This window comes from Papaver somniferum, chromosome 7 (genome assembly GCF_003573695.1).
Source record: "Papaver somniferum cultivar HN1 chromosome 7, ASM357369v1, whole genome shotgun sequence".
NCBI classification, from domain to species: domain Eukaryota; kingdom Viridiplantae; phylum Streptophyta; class Magnoliopsida; order Ranunculales; family Papaveraceae; genus Papaver; species Papaver somniferum.
This window is the reverse complement of record NC_039364.1, coordinates 38,448,213-38,461,021: the sequence shown is the minus strand read 5'-3', so window position 1 is coordinate 38,461,021 and position 12,809 is coordinate 38,448,213. Positions and strand designations below refer to the sequence as shown.

Below are 12,809 nucleotides of genomic sequence, written 5' to 3'. Positions count from 1 at the left end.
CTTCATGTATCTAATCCTTTATATACAATTATAAGGGAAAACTCTAACTAGTTAGTGCACTCACATATATGGACCAGTGGTTCTATAATAATCCCCCTTATATGGTCCAACAATACAACTTCAAGTGTGTGTTGCCTCATTAAAACCTTAATAATGAAAAACCCAGTGGGACAAAACTTTGAGGAAAGGAATAGGGTACAATGATGCTGCTCCGTTAAATTCGATCAATTTTCTTGTTGCTTCAAAACTACTAAGACATAAGAAAACATTGTAGAAAAATATAACTTTAATTGAGAAATTACATTCCTGGTGTTTGTTGTTGTCTCACTAAAACCTTGTCGAGTATCCAAACCCAGTGGGAAAATAATGTCGGTGAAGGGATAAAGAGTTCAACACGCATGGATGTTGATATCACATCATCAGATACTCCCCCTGATTCAGTTTTGGAGGGTTTGGGAAATCTCCTTGATACTATACTCTTTGCATGATTTTCAAACAAAGACTTAGGAAGTGAATTAGTAAATAAGTCTGTCACATTCTCACCAGACTTTACTTGGGGGACTTGAATGTTTAGGACACATTGTTGTTGTTGATTGTAACAGAACTTTGGTGAAATATGTTTTGCATTGTCACCCTTGATATATCCTTGCTTCATTTTTTTGATACAAACTGCATTATCTTCATGAATGCAAGTCATCTGTTGAGTGGTAAAACTCAGTCCACTTGTCCCTCGAATATGTGTAATGATAGACCTTAACCATCTACATTTGCGAACCGCCTCATGTAGTGCAATGATCTCGTAGTGGTTTGTGGAGGTATCCACGAGAGTTTTACTTGGTCTATCTCCAAGATATCGCTGTGTTCCCTATGGTGAATACGTAACCAGTTTAGGATCGAGCTTTATACGGGTCAATGAGGTTCCCTGCATCACCAAAACCTACCAAAATATTATTTGGGGTTTCAGTGTAGGGGGTTTCCTTAACAACCTATTTGATTTCCCTTTGGATCATAAATCAAGGCTTGGAAATATGTTTGCAATAAACAAAGCTATCAAACCTCACAAATCCGAAACACTTACACTCAATTAGCTGAGAAGCCTGGATTCTTAACCACTTCTCAAGAACAATTGTGAACTAATTAATTAAGAATAGTTTTCAAATATCTATCTTAGGAATCACAAAGTATGAGACGAACAAAATTTTGTGATTTCTATCTATCTTTCCTGAAAGATATTACGAGAACCTAGATAACTGAAAAGCAAGATCGGGATACACAAACTTTGTGATTTCTATTTGCGTCTTACACCTAACTATGTTTCTCATAGGAAACCTAGGTCAATATAGGAAAACTCTACCGATTAACTAGGACACAAAGTGTCAGGGATTGAATTTCTCAGTTGAAAGAGCATCTCTATTTATAGATGTTTAACACTGAGGGTTGCTTAGAATTCAAGATAATATAACTTGAGATTCAAGCAAACACTTTCTTTGTTTAGATGACACTCTAATTAGGGTTTCAAGTAAGCATGTGAGAAGTTAGTCTTGAAATTACATAGAAGAATATACATAGTGGTCCGGTTACGGAACCATGTATAATGATCATTCTTTGGCAAATATGCCTTCTGAACTAGTAAGCAATATGATGCTCATTTATAAGAATTTAATCTTGATGCACATACACAAAGTGTTTTAGTGATCATAGATGTCTTAGAGGTGTTTATGAGAGTCATAGTAATGCTATATTTATTTATTTTAAAAGTATTTGAGCATCTGCTAAACATTCACTGAGACTGTTGGTGAAACGGTTCGTGAACCGTAAGGCAGTTTTTGAACTTGGTTGGCCAACTGTTCAGCGGCTCGTGAACTCATATGAAAACAGTTTGCGAACCGGGCTCGTCAACCATTAGCCTATCACCAAAATCAGATCACCACTGTTCGTGAACCGGGTTGGTGAACTGTAAGGTTTGCGAACTGGTTCGCCAACCTTCCTTTTATTCCATAAACTTAGATATCTAGGGTTGCGAAATGGTTCGCCAACATACTCTGAGCCGAAATTACAAAAGTTCTGAATTTCTCTCTTTGATGCTTGAAACCTTCTCAAATGATAAAATAATTGCTTGGGCAATTTTCAAATTATTCATAAAATTAATTCTTGAATAATAAATTGTTTCGAACTAATCTTCTTAAGGACCTTTGAAAATCCAATTATTGAATCATATTTTGAGATGTTTAACAAGACAAGCTTGACTCGTTTTTTCTTTGCAATAAATCTACTAGAAGTCATGCGACATAGTCTCAAATAAATAGAATGGTAAAGCTTGTGAGTAAATAGAATGGTCCAGTCTTCACCTACCTTGTTGGTGAAGTTCTTTATATGTCTTCGTCGATCTTCAGTCTTCGAGTGTGATGTATGATACTCAACTATCGATTTTTATACCTAGTACAATACTTGACTTAGTGGACTAGAAACCAAGATATAGTTTTGTCATATAACATTGACAACAAGATTTAGATAGCAAAACTTATGGGTTTAATCGAGCATTGCTCTAACAAGAAATTAATCAAACAATGATCTGGGAATGTACTAGTACCCTTAGATAAATCTCGAAAAATTATGTGAAATAGACTATTTGAACGTGTCATTCGAATACTGGATGAAGAAGACTTCATCCCATTGGTGTGAAGGAAAGAATAGTCATTTAGCATATGACATTGTTAAGACAATTGGTCTTCGTTCATAATAGCTATCATTTTTCATAATAGTTAAATTAACTGCATGACTGCCCATATATAATCTTATGGTGCCTCATCAATTCTATGTGGTTTTATCTGAAACTAAGTCGAGTAGAGAGTTCAGTCTCATCTTATTTCTTCTTCTCCTCGTATTCTCTTTCCTTTTCTTCGTTCTCTATGAAAATTCAGAGAGGTGATTATTGAGACCGCGAGATCGAGAAAAATATCATGAAATAGTTAACTGTGGTGGTGATGTTAGTTGTGTTGAATCAAACTTAAACATATGAGGTAATTATGTGACAATACGGTTAGGGTTTCTGTTGAGTTGATTGATTGATTGTAAAATTGATCATGGATGTAAGCAATTAAGGATGGGTTTTAAGAGAATATTATGAAGAAGTAGATTATTATAATAATTTAAATAATTAGTTTTCAAAGAAGAACATTATTTGGCGAATTGAAAAATTACGGTTTCCAGAGTACAATTAAAGATGAAATCAGACAAATAAGTGATGGGTATTTGATGATGATTTAAGTTGAGTTTATGTTAACAGTGAAGATTGATTTAATCCAAGAGATTAGAGTTTATGTCTGAGTTAATCATTTCTTCAATTAATTATGTCTGAGGTAATCATTTCTTCAATCAATTGAATTGAATTTCAGTTATTATGGTGTACTGTTAAGTTAGGAGTATTTGTTGTATTAACCTTTGAATTGACGGATACAGTGGTTGGTGCTATTAAACTTGTGTTGCACCATAATGGCGCAACATGATCAATGGTTTGTGTAAAGTTTTGGCCAAATTTCATTCAGCTTACCTGATTTGATTTAATTCGCCTGACTCGGTCAATTTGACTGAGTCGATTCCATCTGATTCGGTCACCCCAGTCAGTTGGCTTACTTGTATAACTGAACTTACCTGACTAGGTCGACTCAGTCTGACTTGGATTTAACTCATTGTTTTACCCGATCTGACTCGTTGACTTTGTCCAGACTCGGACTTTGACAGTTGACTTTGACTTGACTCTAGAATTGATTTTGACTTGACCTTGACCTTTGATTGGATGTTGATTATTAGTCGACCAATGGACCGTCAATTTTTTTACCATTAGTTGACTTTCCAGCACCATCCCGGTGACCTTTCCGGACAACTTTTGGCCATCTTTCCTACTCCTTTAATGATCAATTTGGACATAAATTATCAATGGATATTTAATAAAGATAGGGATAGTGGAACGCGAGGAAAAATATTGAGATAGAGCAAAGGATATCGACTGGGATCCTGGAGAAAAAACATTTATGTATCATTGTCATGTTGATTCAGATGGTAATTGCACGTTCAAGATATTGATGATGAGGATGATAAACGATGCCATAAACTTGTAAAAGAGAATTCTGGAAGTTGACGTGGTTTGCCATAAAACAGGTTGGAACTCTTGTAACCTTCTTATAATCATTAAGTTTCTTTTAATTTGCGAGCATGATGTGTCTTATTTACTTATGAGCTTATTTGAGTGTATTGATTGAGTATGTTGCCGATATGCATTGTCAATTTCTTTGCGGGGAGAGTCAGTGGTTTCCTCATAACTCCTTGCTAAGTTAACTAGGGGCGTAAAAGCAATCAATATTATTATATAGGCCTGATGGTTCCTTAAGTGGTGGATGAGGTGTCCAATATTACTATATAGGTCCTGGTGGTTCTCTAAGGCCCTGATGGTTCTCTACAAGGTGACTGAGGTGTCCAATATTATATTTTATATTTATTTTATACAAATTATAGGGGAAATAACCCAATACTTTGGGGCACCTGAGGGACACATCAGGGTATCATAGAATATTTGGCGACCGTCAGACCCCAACAATATATATTTTATCTAGGGAGATTGGTTGTATGCATATTATGCTTGTTTGTCCAGTCCTAGTAGTATGACTGGGTTACTATGATCTTACTTTTGGAAGAAATTCTAGGTTCATGATGAGGATAGGGCCCTTTGTGAACCTGTTGTGCAGAGTCAGGTCATAGTAATCAAAACCTTCCTATATTTTCTAGACTTAGATGGTAGTGTCTAAATCATGAGGTGTATCCATTTCGTGAGGATGAAATTTCAATTGAGACCGGAGTTATTCTAGCATCATATTCTCCATTGAGATGAGGTTAGGATAACATATGTTTAGGTAGTTCTAATTCATATTTCGTGGGTCATGTGGTGGTGAGCTGTCATAGATATTGTAAAATGGTACGAAATATTTGGGGAGGTGAATTAGAGCAATCTTTTGATGTGTGTTATGTGTAAAAGTTGTTTAATCGTTTTCTTTCAGTAAAACTGTAAAGCATGTTAGTGATTACTTGAATGTTATAATGATATCCATTGAGCCCCTCTTTGGGATGATGTGCTCACTCGTTTTTCAGTTTTTCCATTATCAGAAGAGACGATGCATGCATAAATATTCGTTTTCTTAGCTAAAAGATTTAGTGATCTCGCGATGTATGTGAATCAGTTTAGGTTTCTACATCTTTGTAACCAAAAATATTTTTATTAATATAACTTGAGCGATTTTCATTTACTAGAGTTCGAATGTGGATTTTTTTATAGGAAAAGCTAAAACAGATTGGGGAAAGTTGACTTTTCGTCATCCGAGTTTGACTTGCAGTTAGTAGAGGGGGAAACATAAAACTACCCCTAACTTTAGTTATCTTCTCTCGATCCCTACAGCAATCACCATCACGTTGGCATGTTTAATATTTCGATTAACTTATCTTTCATTGCGATTGATCAACTGATCGTAGTTTTATTTTCTTGTATCACATAAAATATTAAGATTAATCGTGTAAATTAATTTGTTCTTTTTCATCTTGATAATCAAAAATTAGGGTTTTTAAGCTTTTTGATCGGTAAGAAAAATAAATCTTCTACATATCCTACATAATTACTGATTTGTGTTTGTCGATCTAATCAAGGTTTACTTAGCAATGAATTATTCAAACATGCAAATGTAGTTCAACTTCACACCTTTGGCAACAAACTTAACATAACACCTATTAGTACTTATATTCATTCACAGTTGGTGTAGGCACTGTTAACATTACGAATAACATTACTGTCAACACCATTGTAAACGCATTAAATTTTTTATGCGTCATTTTTGTTTTGACGGTGTATTTGATCAGACAACTCTTAAAACTATAATTGTAAGAAGACTTAGTTTATAATTCGAATTGTGAATTATAATTAATGGAGTTTTTACACCATTTTACAGAGTCTAAAATACAGAACGATTATGTCACTAACTAGGTTAATTTGATGATTATGTTGTAATTCACTCGGGGAGAAAGAGAAGTTCTTAGGGTAAAAAAACTAAACTTTGATCGTGAGAAGAGAAAATTTTATTTCCACCCATCTTGATTCTTGATTTGACCAAAAGTCAGCTTCCCCCAATCCATTCTAGCTTTCTCTATAACAAAAATCATGTTAAGTTTTGTATCTAAAATCATGTTAAGTTATGTATCTCAGTTTTAATTTGATGATCATGCAAATGACATTATCCTTAATACCTCAGGTTGTAGTTTAATCTCCAAGATTATTAAGTAGCTTAATTTTGGAGCGTCACATATTAAACCCTAGATTCCTATCAAAAATGAGAACAATTCGAGTTACCAAACCCCATTTTTTACCAATCTTAATTTCAACTATTAATTTTAAAAGTTAATTTTCAAAATGGTAAATATTCTAAGATTACGCAATTTTTTTATAGAATTATTGAGTTTTATAAGAAAAACACATAATCGAAATATTAATTTCATATTCATTGTCGTTTGAGCTCTATACAAAATTCGGTGTAAATTTTATAAGATACGGTGTTCTGACAAAGATAAAAATTGTCCATGAATCCTCCAACACAGTAAAGTTCCTAATAAAATAGTCAATTGCTTGGTTCTCACTTCTAACGATTGTGCACCTTATAAGAATAAAAATACGGTGGAGTACAAATGTGCAATACCACCCCACATGAACCAAGAGCCACCGGAAAGAGAAAATGGAAGGGGCCAAGAATATAAAATTAATGATGGGATCAGGTAACTTTATTTAACTGCAACAAGTCCATGACTACGAAGTTTTTTCACAGACCAATTATAATGGGCAAACCTCTTTTCTTTAAATTTTGGGTCTTTTTTTGTGTTGTATTCACTATTGTACAAACACGTTATAACTTGATGTGATACAATTATCAAAAGGTGAATCTAAAGGCTTGGACTAATGAAGCTCGACGAGGATGAAGACTCCTGCTGCTTTAGGCTGTCTGCAACATGAGCAACAACTCCTGCACCAGCATTATATATCCATTCGCTTTTCACCTGTATATGGAGAGCAGCAGTAGTTAAACTCACTTGGTCTTTAGTAGCAAAGTTAAGGTGAATGACCAATCAGACATAAAAAGGAGTAGTTGCCATACATGAATGTTGTTATGGGCTAAGAAGGGCCAAAATGTAGAGTGGAAGCTGACATCAACTTTCTTCCAGCCTAACCTCTGTAAACCACGTATCATTTCATCTGATGACAATTCAAAACAGTTAATAACGGCATGGGATGACATGCAATTTTGTAGATTGGAAAAGAGAACTATCACTTTTTCAAGTACATAATACCTTCCATGATATCATGATACTCTACTGCTTTCTGCGCACTGGATGTATTCAGCACTGCCTCCTTTGCTTTAGCTGCTTCTGGCGGAAAATTAGGACCTTCAGATGATACTGGAGGACAGTAATCCACATCTACAACATGCTTGTAGCCATCCAGAGATCGTTTGGGGGGATGCTTCCAGGTCAAAATAAGAAATCACGAGAGAGAATTTATTCGGACTTTCTTTTAAGGTATCATTTCAATTCAAATAACGTAATGAAAGACATTAGATACCTTCACAAGTTCTGCTTCCCTTCTAATGGAGGATGTGCGCCAACCAACCATATCTAAATATTGATAAAGATAATTAAGCGGGTACATATGGAAATATAAAAGTCAGAACAACATCCAAGTGCAACATCACAATGATCTATTAATTATGTATATAACAGAGGGATACGGTCATATGTGATATTGGCATAGACAATTCGACATCTAAAAGCACCAAGGGAAGATCTGCGAGATAGAGTAAAACATAAGCACGTGAGAACCCTTCAAAAATATATTGCCGTAGTTGATCTTGATAATAAATGTCCCAGGATGACTTACATAAATTGCCCATCTTCACAATCAGATGCCATTCTTAGAAGAAGGGGTGGTCTGCTGGGTTTTTCATCTAAAAGGAATAACTGCCGACCAGTTCGACCAGCCAAAATGGGAGCTATAGGCGCAGCAAGTTTTTCGAGAAACGAGACTCCTAGAAGAAAGGGAAGCTATATGCAGATAAAGCATAAGTATCAGTACCCAAGAACTTGTGTGACAATGAAGTACAACAAACCAACAAAACAGTATCTTTTAGAATGGCAATTCATCGATGATAAACACAATAATTCTTGTTAGTAATCATCAGTATAAACATAATAATGCCTTTTGAAGATGATAAAACGGGGTTCAGTATGTGGGTCCCACATTATCTTGAATGAGCTGTAGGTAGCGGTGATGACGAACAACACATGCTCCTATGAAAGGGATTCTTAATGGACTGAATGCAGTAAAGATCATATTTGATTGTAAAAATGGAAGTGTTGTGTCTATACCCTCAATCATAACGAACCTGCTTTCTCCCTCTCACTCCTAGATGTGGGGTTGCCAAGGTAATGAAGTTGATTGGCTCCAATCCAGCAATTGTACCACGGCATAAAGATGATGTCGCATTCTCTAAATTACTACCTCTGGGAAACCTGGTAATTTCATCAGACACGCCATTACCATTTGCATACGAAGCATACAAAACCGCAATCGCATAACGTGCAAACAAGCCACCAAGAGAATGGGCCAAGAAAGAGATTTTTTTCAAGCTCTCCGTCTTGCGGACGACTTGCTTCACCTGGAATGAAGTAAATCATGCAATAACAAAATCAGAATGTCAAACTTATATATCAAACTCAAGGTGTTATCTAACTAAAGACAAAACCTCTCATCCAGTGATAAGAGTACTTGATACCAGCATTAAAACACTTACTTCATCAGCTAATCGTTTCCCAGCTCCATCAATCCCATTGAAAGTTTTGGTGAATGTATTGGATGAACTTGCTGTACCAAGTGACACAATTTCAAGTCTTTGCATTAGATAGGTACAAATTTAAGCTTTAGCAGTGAGCTAGCACATTCTACTAAGCTTCATATTCATATACTACATTGGCAAAAAAATATATGCACTTAAAAGGTGGGAGTAGAGATTTCTTGGGGGAAAGAAAGAACATTAAACATGGAGGTTTCTTTCATAACTTTACTGCAAAATTTCACGTAGCCATACCGTAAATCAAGAAGCTTCTTCCCAGTCTCTTTTTCAACTCTGCTTCAACATACGCCCAGTCACTAGGGCTGTATGGCTTGCAGATCAGTAATTTTCAACCACAGAAAAATATAAATAGAACAGATATGAGTAATGACAATGGTCATCAACAGGTAGGTATAGCGCGACATTTATATGCGATGGTGATTAGTGAGAAGTAATTCATAATTGCAAGAAAAACTGCTATCCAAATATTTGTTTGACAACCATAAAGATAGAACAAATCAATCAAGTTGAAAAGGGAAATCTCGTTGCAGATCTACAAACATAGCCCATGCATGAAATTCTGAAATAAGAGCATCGCGTAACACGATAGAGTTAGGGACAGGGCATATACCACCAAATGGATACAAACCTATGCATATTTTTCGATTTGATTGGAGAATTAACCCTTCTACTTCTACTTTTCTAGATGTTTGACAAGTACCCAAATTAACAGAAGGAACTTATCAAACCAGAGAGTGAGTAATCCAGAAAAAATAAAGAAAAAGTAAAGCAATTTAGTGTGAACTTAAACAGGGGGATAGAATTTGGAGGTTATTTATCAACTTCTACCTCGCCAAGATGCCATGGACAAGGACAAGAAGATGATCGGGTCCATCGTTGAGTTTATTAATGCCCTTGGCTGATGCAACATTTCCTTGAGCACCCATTGCTTGAAAGCTGGAACTCAAATTTTTGGAAGAGGTGTTTAAGCCTGCAATAGAGAATTTGTTACTTTTAGACATTAAAGTTGATGACACAGATACCAGTTATATCCTCAAAATTTGTTAAAAGAATGCAAACAGAAACAGAAACAGAAAATGCAAGTGCTTAACCGAATACCATTGTTACTGCTCCTACACCGATAAGATTACACACTATTCGTCAGTTTTCGGGATAACGAAATCGTACTGATTTGGAAAATGGGTACCTTCACCAAACCCCATTGGATATCAAGGAATACCATCCCATATAAATCATGTTCCTCCACCAAAAATAAGAACATGGGTTCTACTAAATTGAAATTGTTGAGCACTGCGTGTATAATCAAATGGCACTCAAAACAACAACAACAACAACAACAAAATTTCAAAAGTCATATAGGTACCCACAAAACCATAAATTTTAATGATGTTCAACAGATCAGACACAAATTGATTCATTATAACATCATTAAATGTTAAATGTGATACAAAAAAAAAATTACAAATAAAATAAAGGACAAGGAGATTACCTGAGAAGTTGGAGCTTTGTTTAGAAGAAGATGAAGAAGGTGAAGAATTAGAATACGAGGAGGAAGAAGACGAAGTAGAGGGTGAGGTTGAAGAAGTAGTCCCATATCTGAGATGAAATTTGGGTGAATTTTTATAATAACAAGAATTATAAGGAGTATGATGATGAATTAAAGAAGGTGAAGCCATAAATAGAAAAACCCCTAAAATTAGTTATTTACAAAAAATGATAGATGATCAGAATGGACCATGAAATCTTATCATTCAATGCCCATCCCCTGTTTGTCTTGTTACCATTCGTTGCTCTCATGCTCTGAATATTCACTGCTGTTATTGCGTCATGGACTCATAAGACATTCTTTTCTTATGGTTATGGACTTCACGTATCTGTAACTGCAAGTCGCAACTACTACTGACTCGATTCTTGAAGACTTGGAAAAGTATAAATCTTCTAAAGATAGAGACTTACTTGGCTGGTTATTCTGATCCAACCTTGAGATTTGTGTTAGTTAGTAGTGAAGATGGGACATGGGAGATGGTGGACACGGCAGACTGGGGACGTCATGGGGAGCACAGGTTTTCCTTTCAGATAAACCCATCAAATATTATGGGTCATATCATTCCTGAAGATTGGAGGATTATCTTGCCTGGCTAAATTAGGACCTAGTCGTCCGGTGATTAATTTGGGCCTATAAATTACTTCATTTATCTAATAGGAAATGAAGGGGTGTCGAAATTTGCTGAAACTACCAATTTATCCCCAAAAAATAATAATAAAACTTAAAAACAAAATCAGGTTTTCACTTCCATCCCCTCGTAAACTAATTCTTCTCTTCTTCTTCTCCCTTTTTTTCATTTTTTTGAAACCAAAACATCGTCGATTATCGACGATCCAAAAACGATTAATCGTTTTTTCTTCTATAAAATGTCGAAACGAACAAGATACAAACAAGCCACCGGAATTACTTATCCTAGTGAGAGTAATCCCGGAATTGTTCAAGCGATTGGAAACAAACCGAAGAAGAAAATGGGTTGCTCGAGACGAACCATCTTTAACCGCACAGCAAGAGGAGGAAATGGGTCGAATCAGGTACTTTTCTATCAACCCAATCCTCTAAACTAGGTTTTAGTAACATGCAATCGCTCAAAAAATATAAATTTTGAAATCAAAAATTTCTGGGTTTACCAGAATCGAACGATGTTAATGTACTTGTGAACCGATTGTATTAGGAATCGGTTGTTGTTCATGCCCACAAAGATCGATTACCCTGCATCTGTTTTCTGATTCGAGAAATTTGAACCATAACCGTTCAATGTTAATACCCACATTGCCCGATTGTATAACTGTAGGGATAACCGTTTTTCTGTAAAAAATTTCGTTAGAATTGGATTACATATGTGTCCACATAGCCCGATTGTGTAGCACTGCTTAGCCATAATTGGATTTCATTTGCATATATAAACTCTGATTGTTGATTGTAATGTTACAATCGGGTTTTATAACAGTATCGAGTAAACCGATTGTTGTAAGAAAGAATGCCAAATGTTTCTGTAACTTTTTCTTGTTAGAATCGGATTACATTAACACTTATATAAACCGATTGTAGATATATTATGTTAGGAATCGGTCTTTATATGTATATCGAGTAAACCGATTGTATACCTTGAATTCAAAAATATGCATTGAATTCCATTGTTGTTTGTTGCTTATCTCCGTATTTTACAGGCCAAACAAGGGAAAGCAACAACGTCAGGCCGAAAAGAAATATAAGAGGAAAAATGATTTGGATTCTCCTCAGAGTTTGAGACCTCGTCGAGAGGGTGGTCAAAATTTAAATGTTTCCCACCGAAGGGGCTCGGGGAGTAAAGCCACCAATGACCCACCACCTCAAGCGGAGCAACCAGCACAAAAAAGAATCTGATTGTGGTACACCTACTGAAGAAGGAGATGGTGATAGAGAAGTTGTTGAAGATGAAAGTGGCGAGGAGGAGATCAATTAAGAAGAAACTGGTGGCAAGGAAGGTGGTGAATAAGAAACTGGTGGCAAGGAAGGTGATGAAGAAGAAACTGGTGGCAAGGAAGATGATGAAGAAGAAAGTGTGGAAGGTGATGAAGAAGAAAGTGAGGATGGGGATGATTGAGAAGAAAGTGAGGATGAAGGTGATGGAGAAGAAAGTGAGGATGAAGGTGATACAGAGATAGGAGAAGTTCTAGAACAAGTGCAAGAACAATTCCAAGGAGGAGAAGTTCAAAAACAAGTCCAAGGAGGACGCTCAAGAACAAGGTAAGAAAGATAGTCCAAAGAAGAAGAAAAGGGACCACATGCCTGACCCGGCAAAGATGTTTCCTCGCGGCCCTAGTGATCCCGTTTACGGGTTATCCGGT

General features: G+C 35.9%; 1 protein-coding gene across 6 annotated transcripts; it reads right to left on the bottom strand.

The window, feature by feature from the left end:
* Positions 1-6,768: 6,768 nt before the first annotated feature.
* Positions 6,769-10,886, bottom strand: LOC113297023. Of its 6 annotated transcripts, none has more exons than XM_026545410.1 (13): positions 10,718-10,886; positions 10,426-10,532; positions 10,123-10,248; positions 9,765-9,906; positions 9,171-9,238; positions 8,877-8,947; positions 8,469-8,741; positions 7,964-8,127; positions 7,815-7,870; positions 7,649-7,701; positions 7,378-7,549; positions 7,185-7,282; positions 6,769-7,086 (listed from the first exon to the last, which is right to left on the bottom strand). In XM_026545410.1, the coding sequence occupies exons 3-13, from the start codon at positions 10,136-10,138 to the stop codon at positions 6,973-6,975; spliced, it is 1,227 nt and encodes a 408-aa protein (XP_026401195.1). In that variant the 5' UTR covers positions 10,139-10,248; positions 10,426-10,532; positions 10,718-10,886; the 3' UTR covers positions 6,769-6,972. The 6 variants fall into 6 exon arrangements, with proteins under 6 accessions (XP_026401195.1, XP_026401196.1, XP_026401197.1 ...); XM_026545411.1 differs by having other exon boundaries at positions 10,123-10,226; XM_026545412.1 differs by lacking the exon at positions 10,123-10,248 and having other exon boundaries at positions 10,718-10,885.
* Between the last annotated feature and the right edge of the window lie 1,923 nt (positions 10,887-12,809).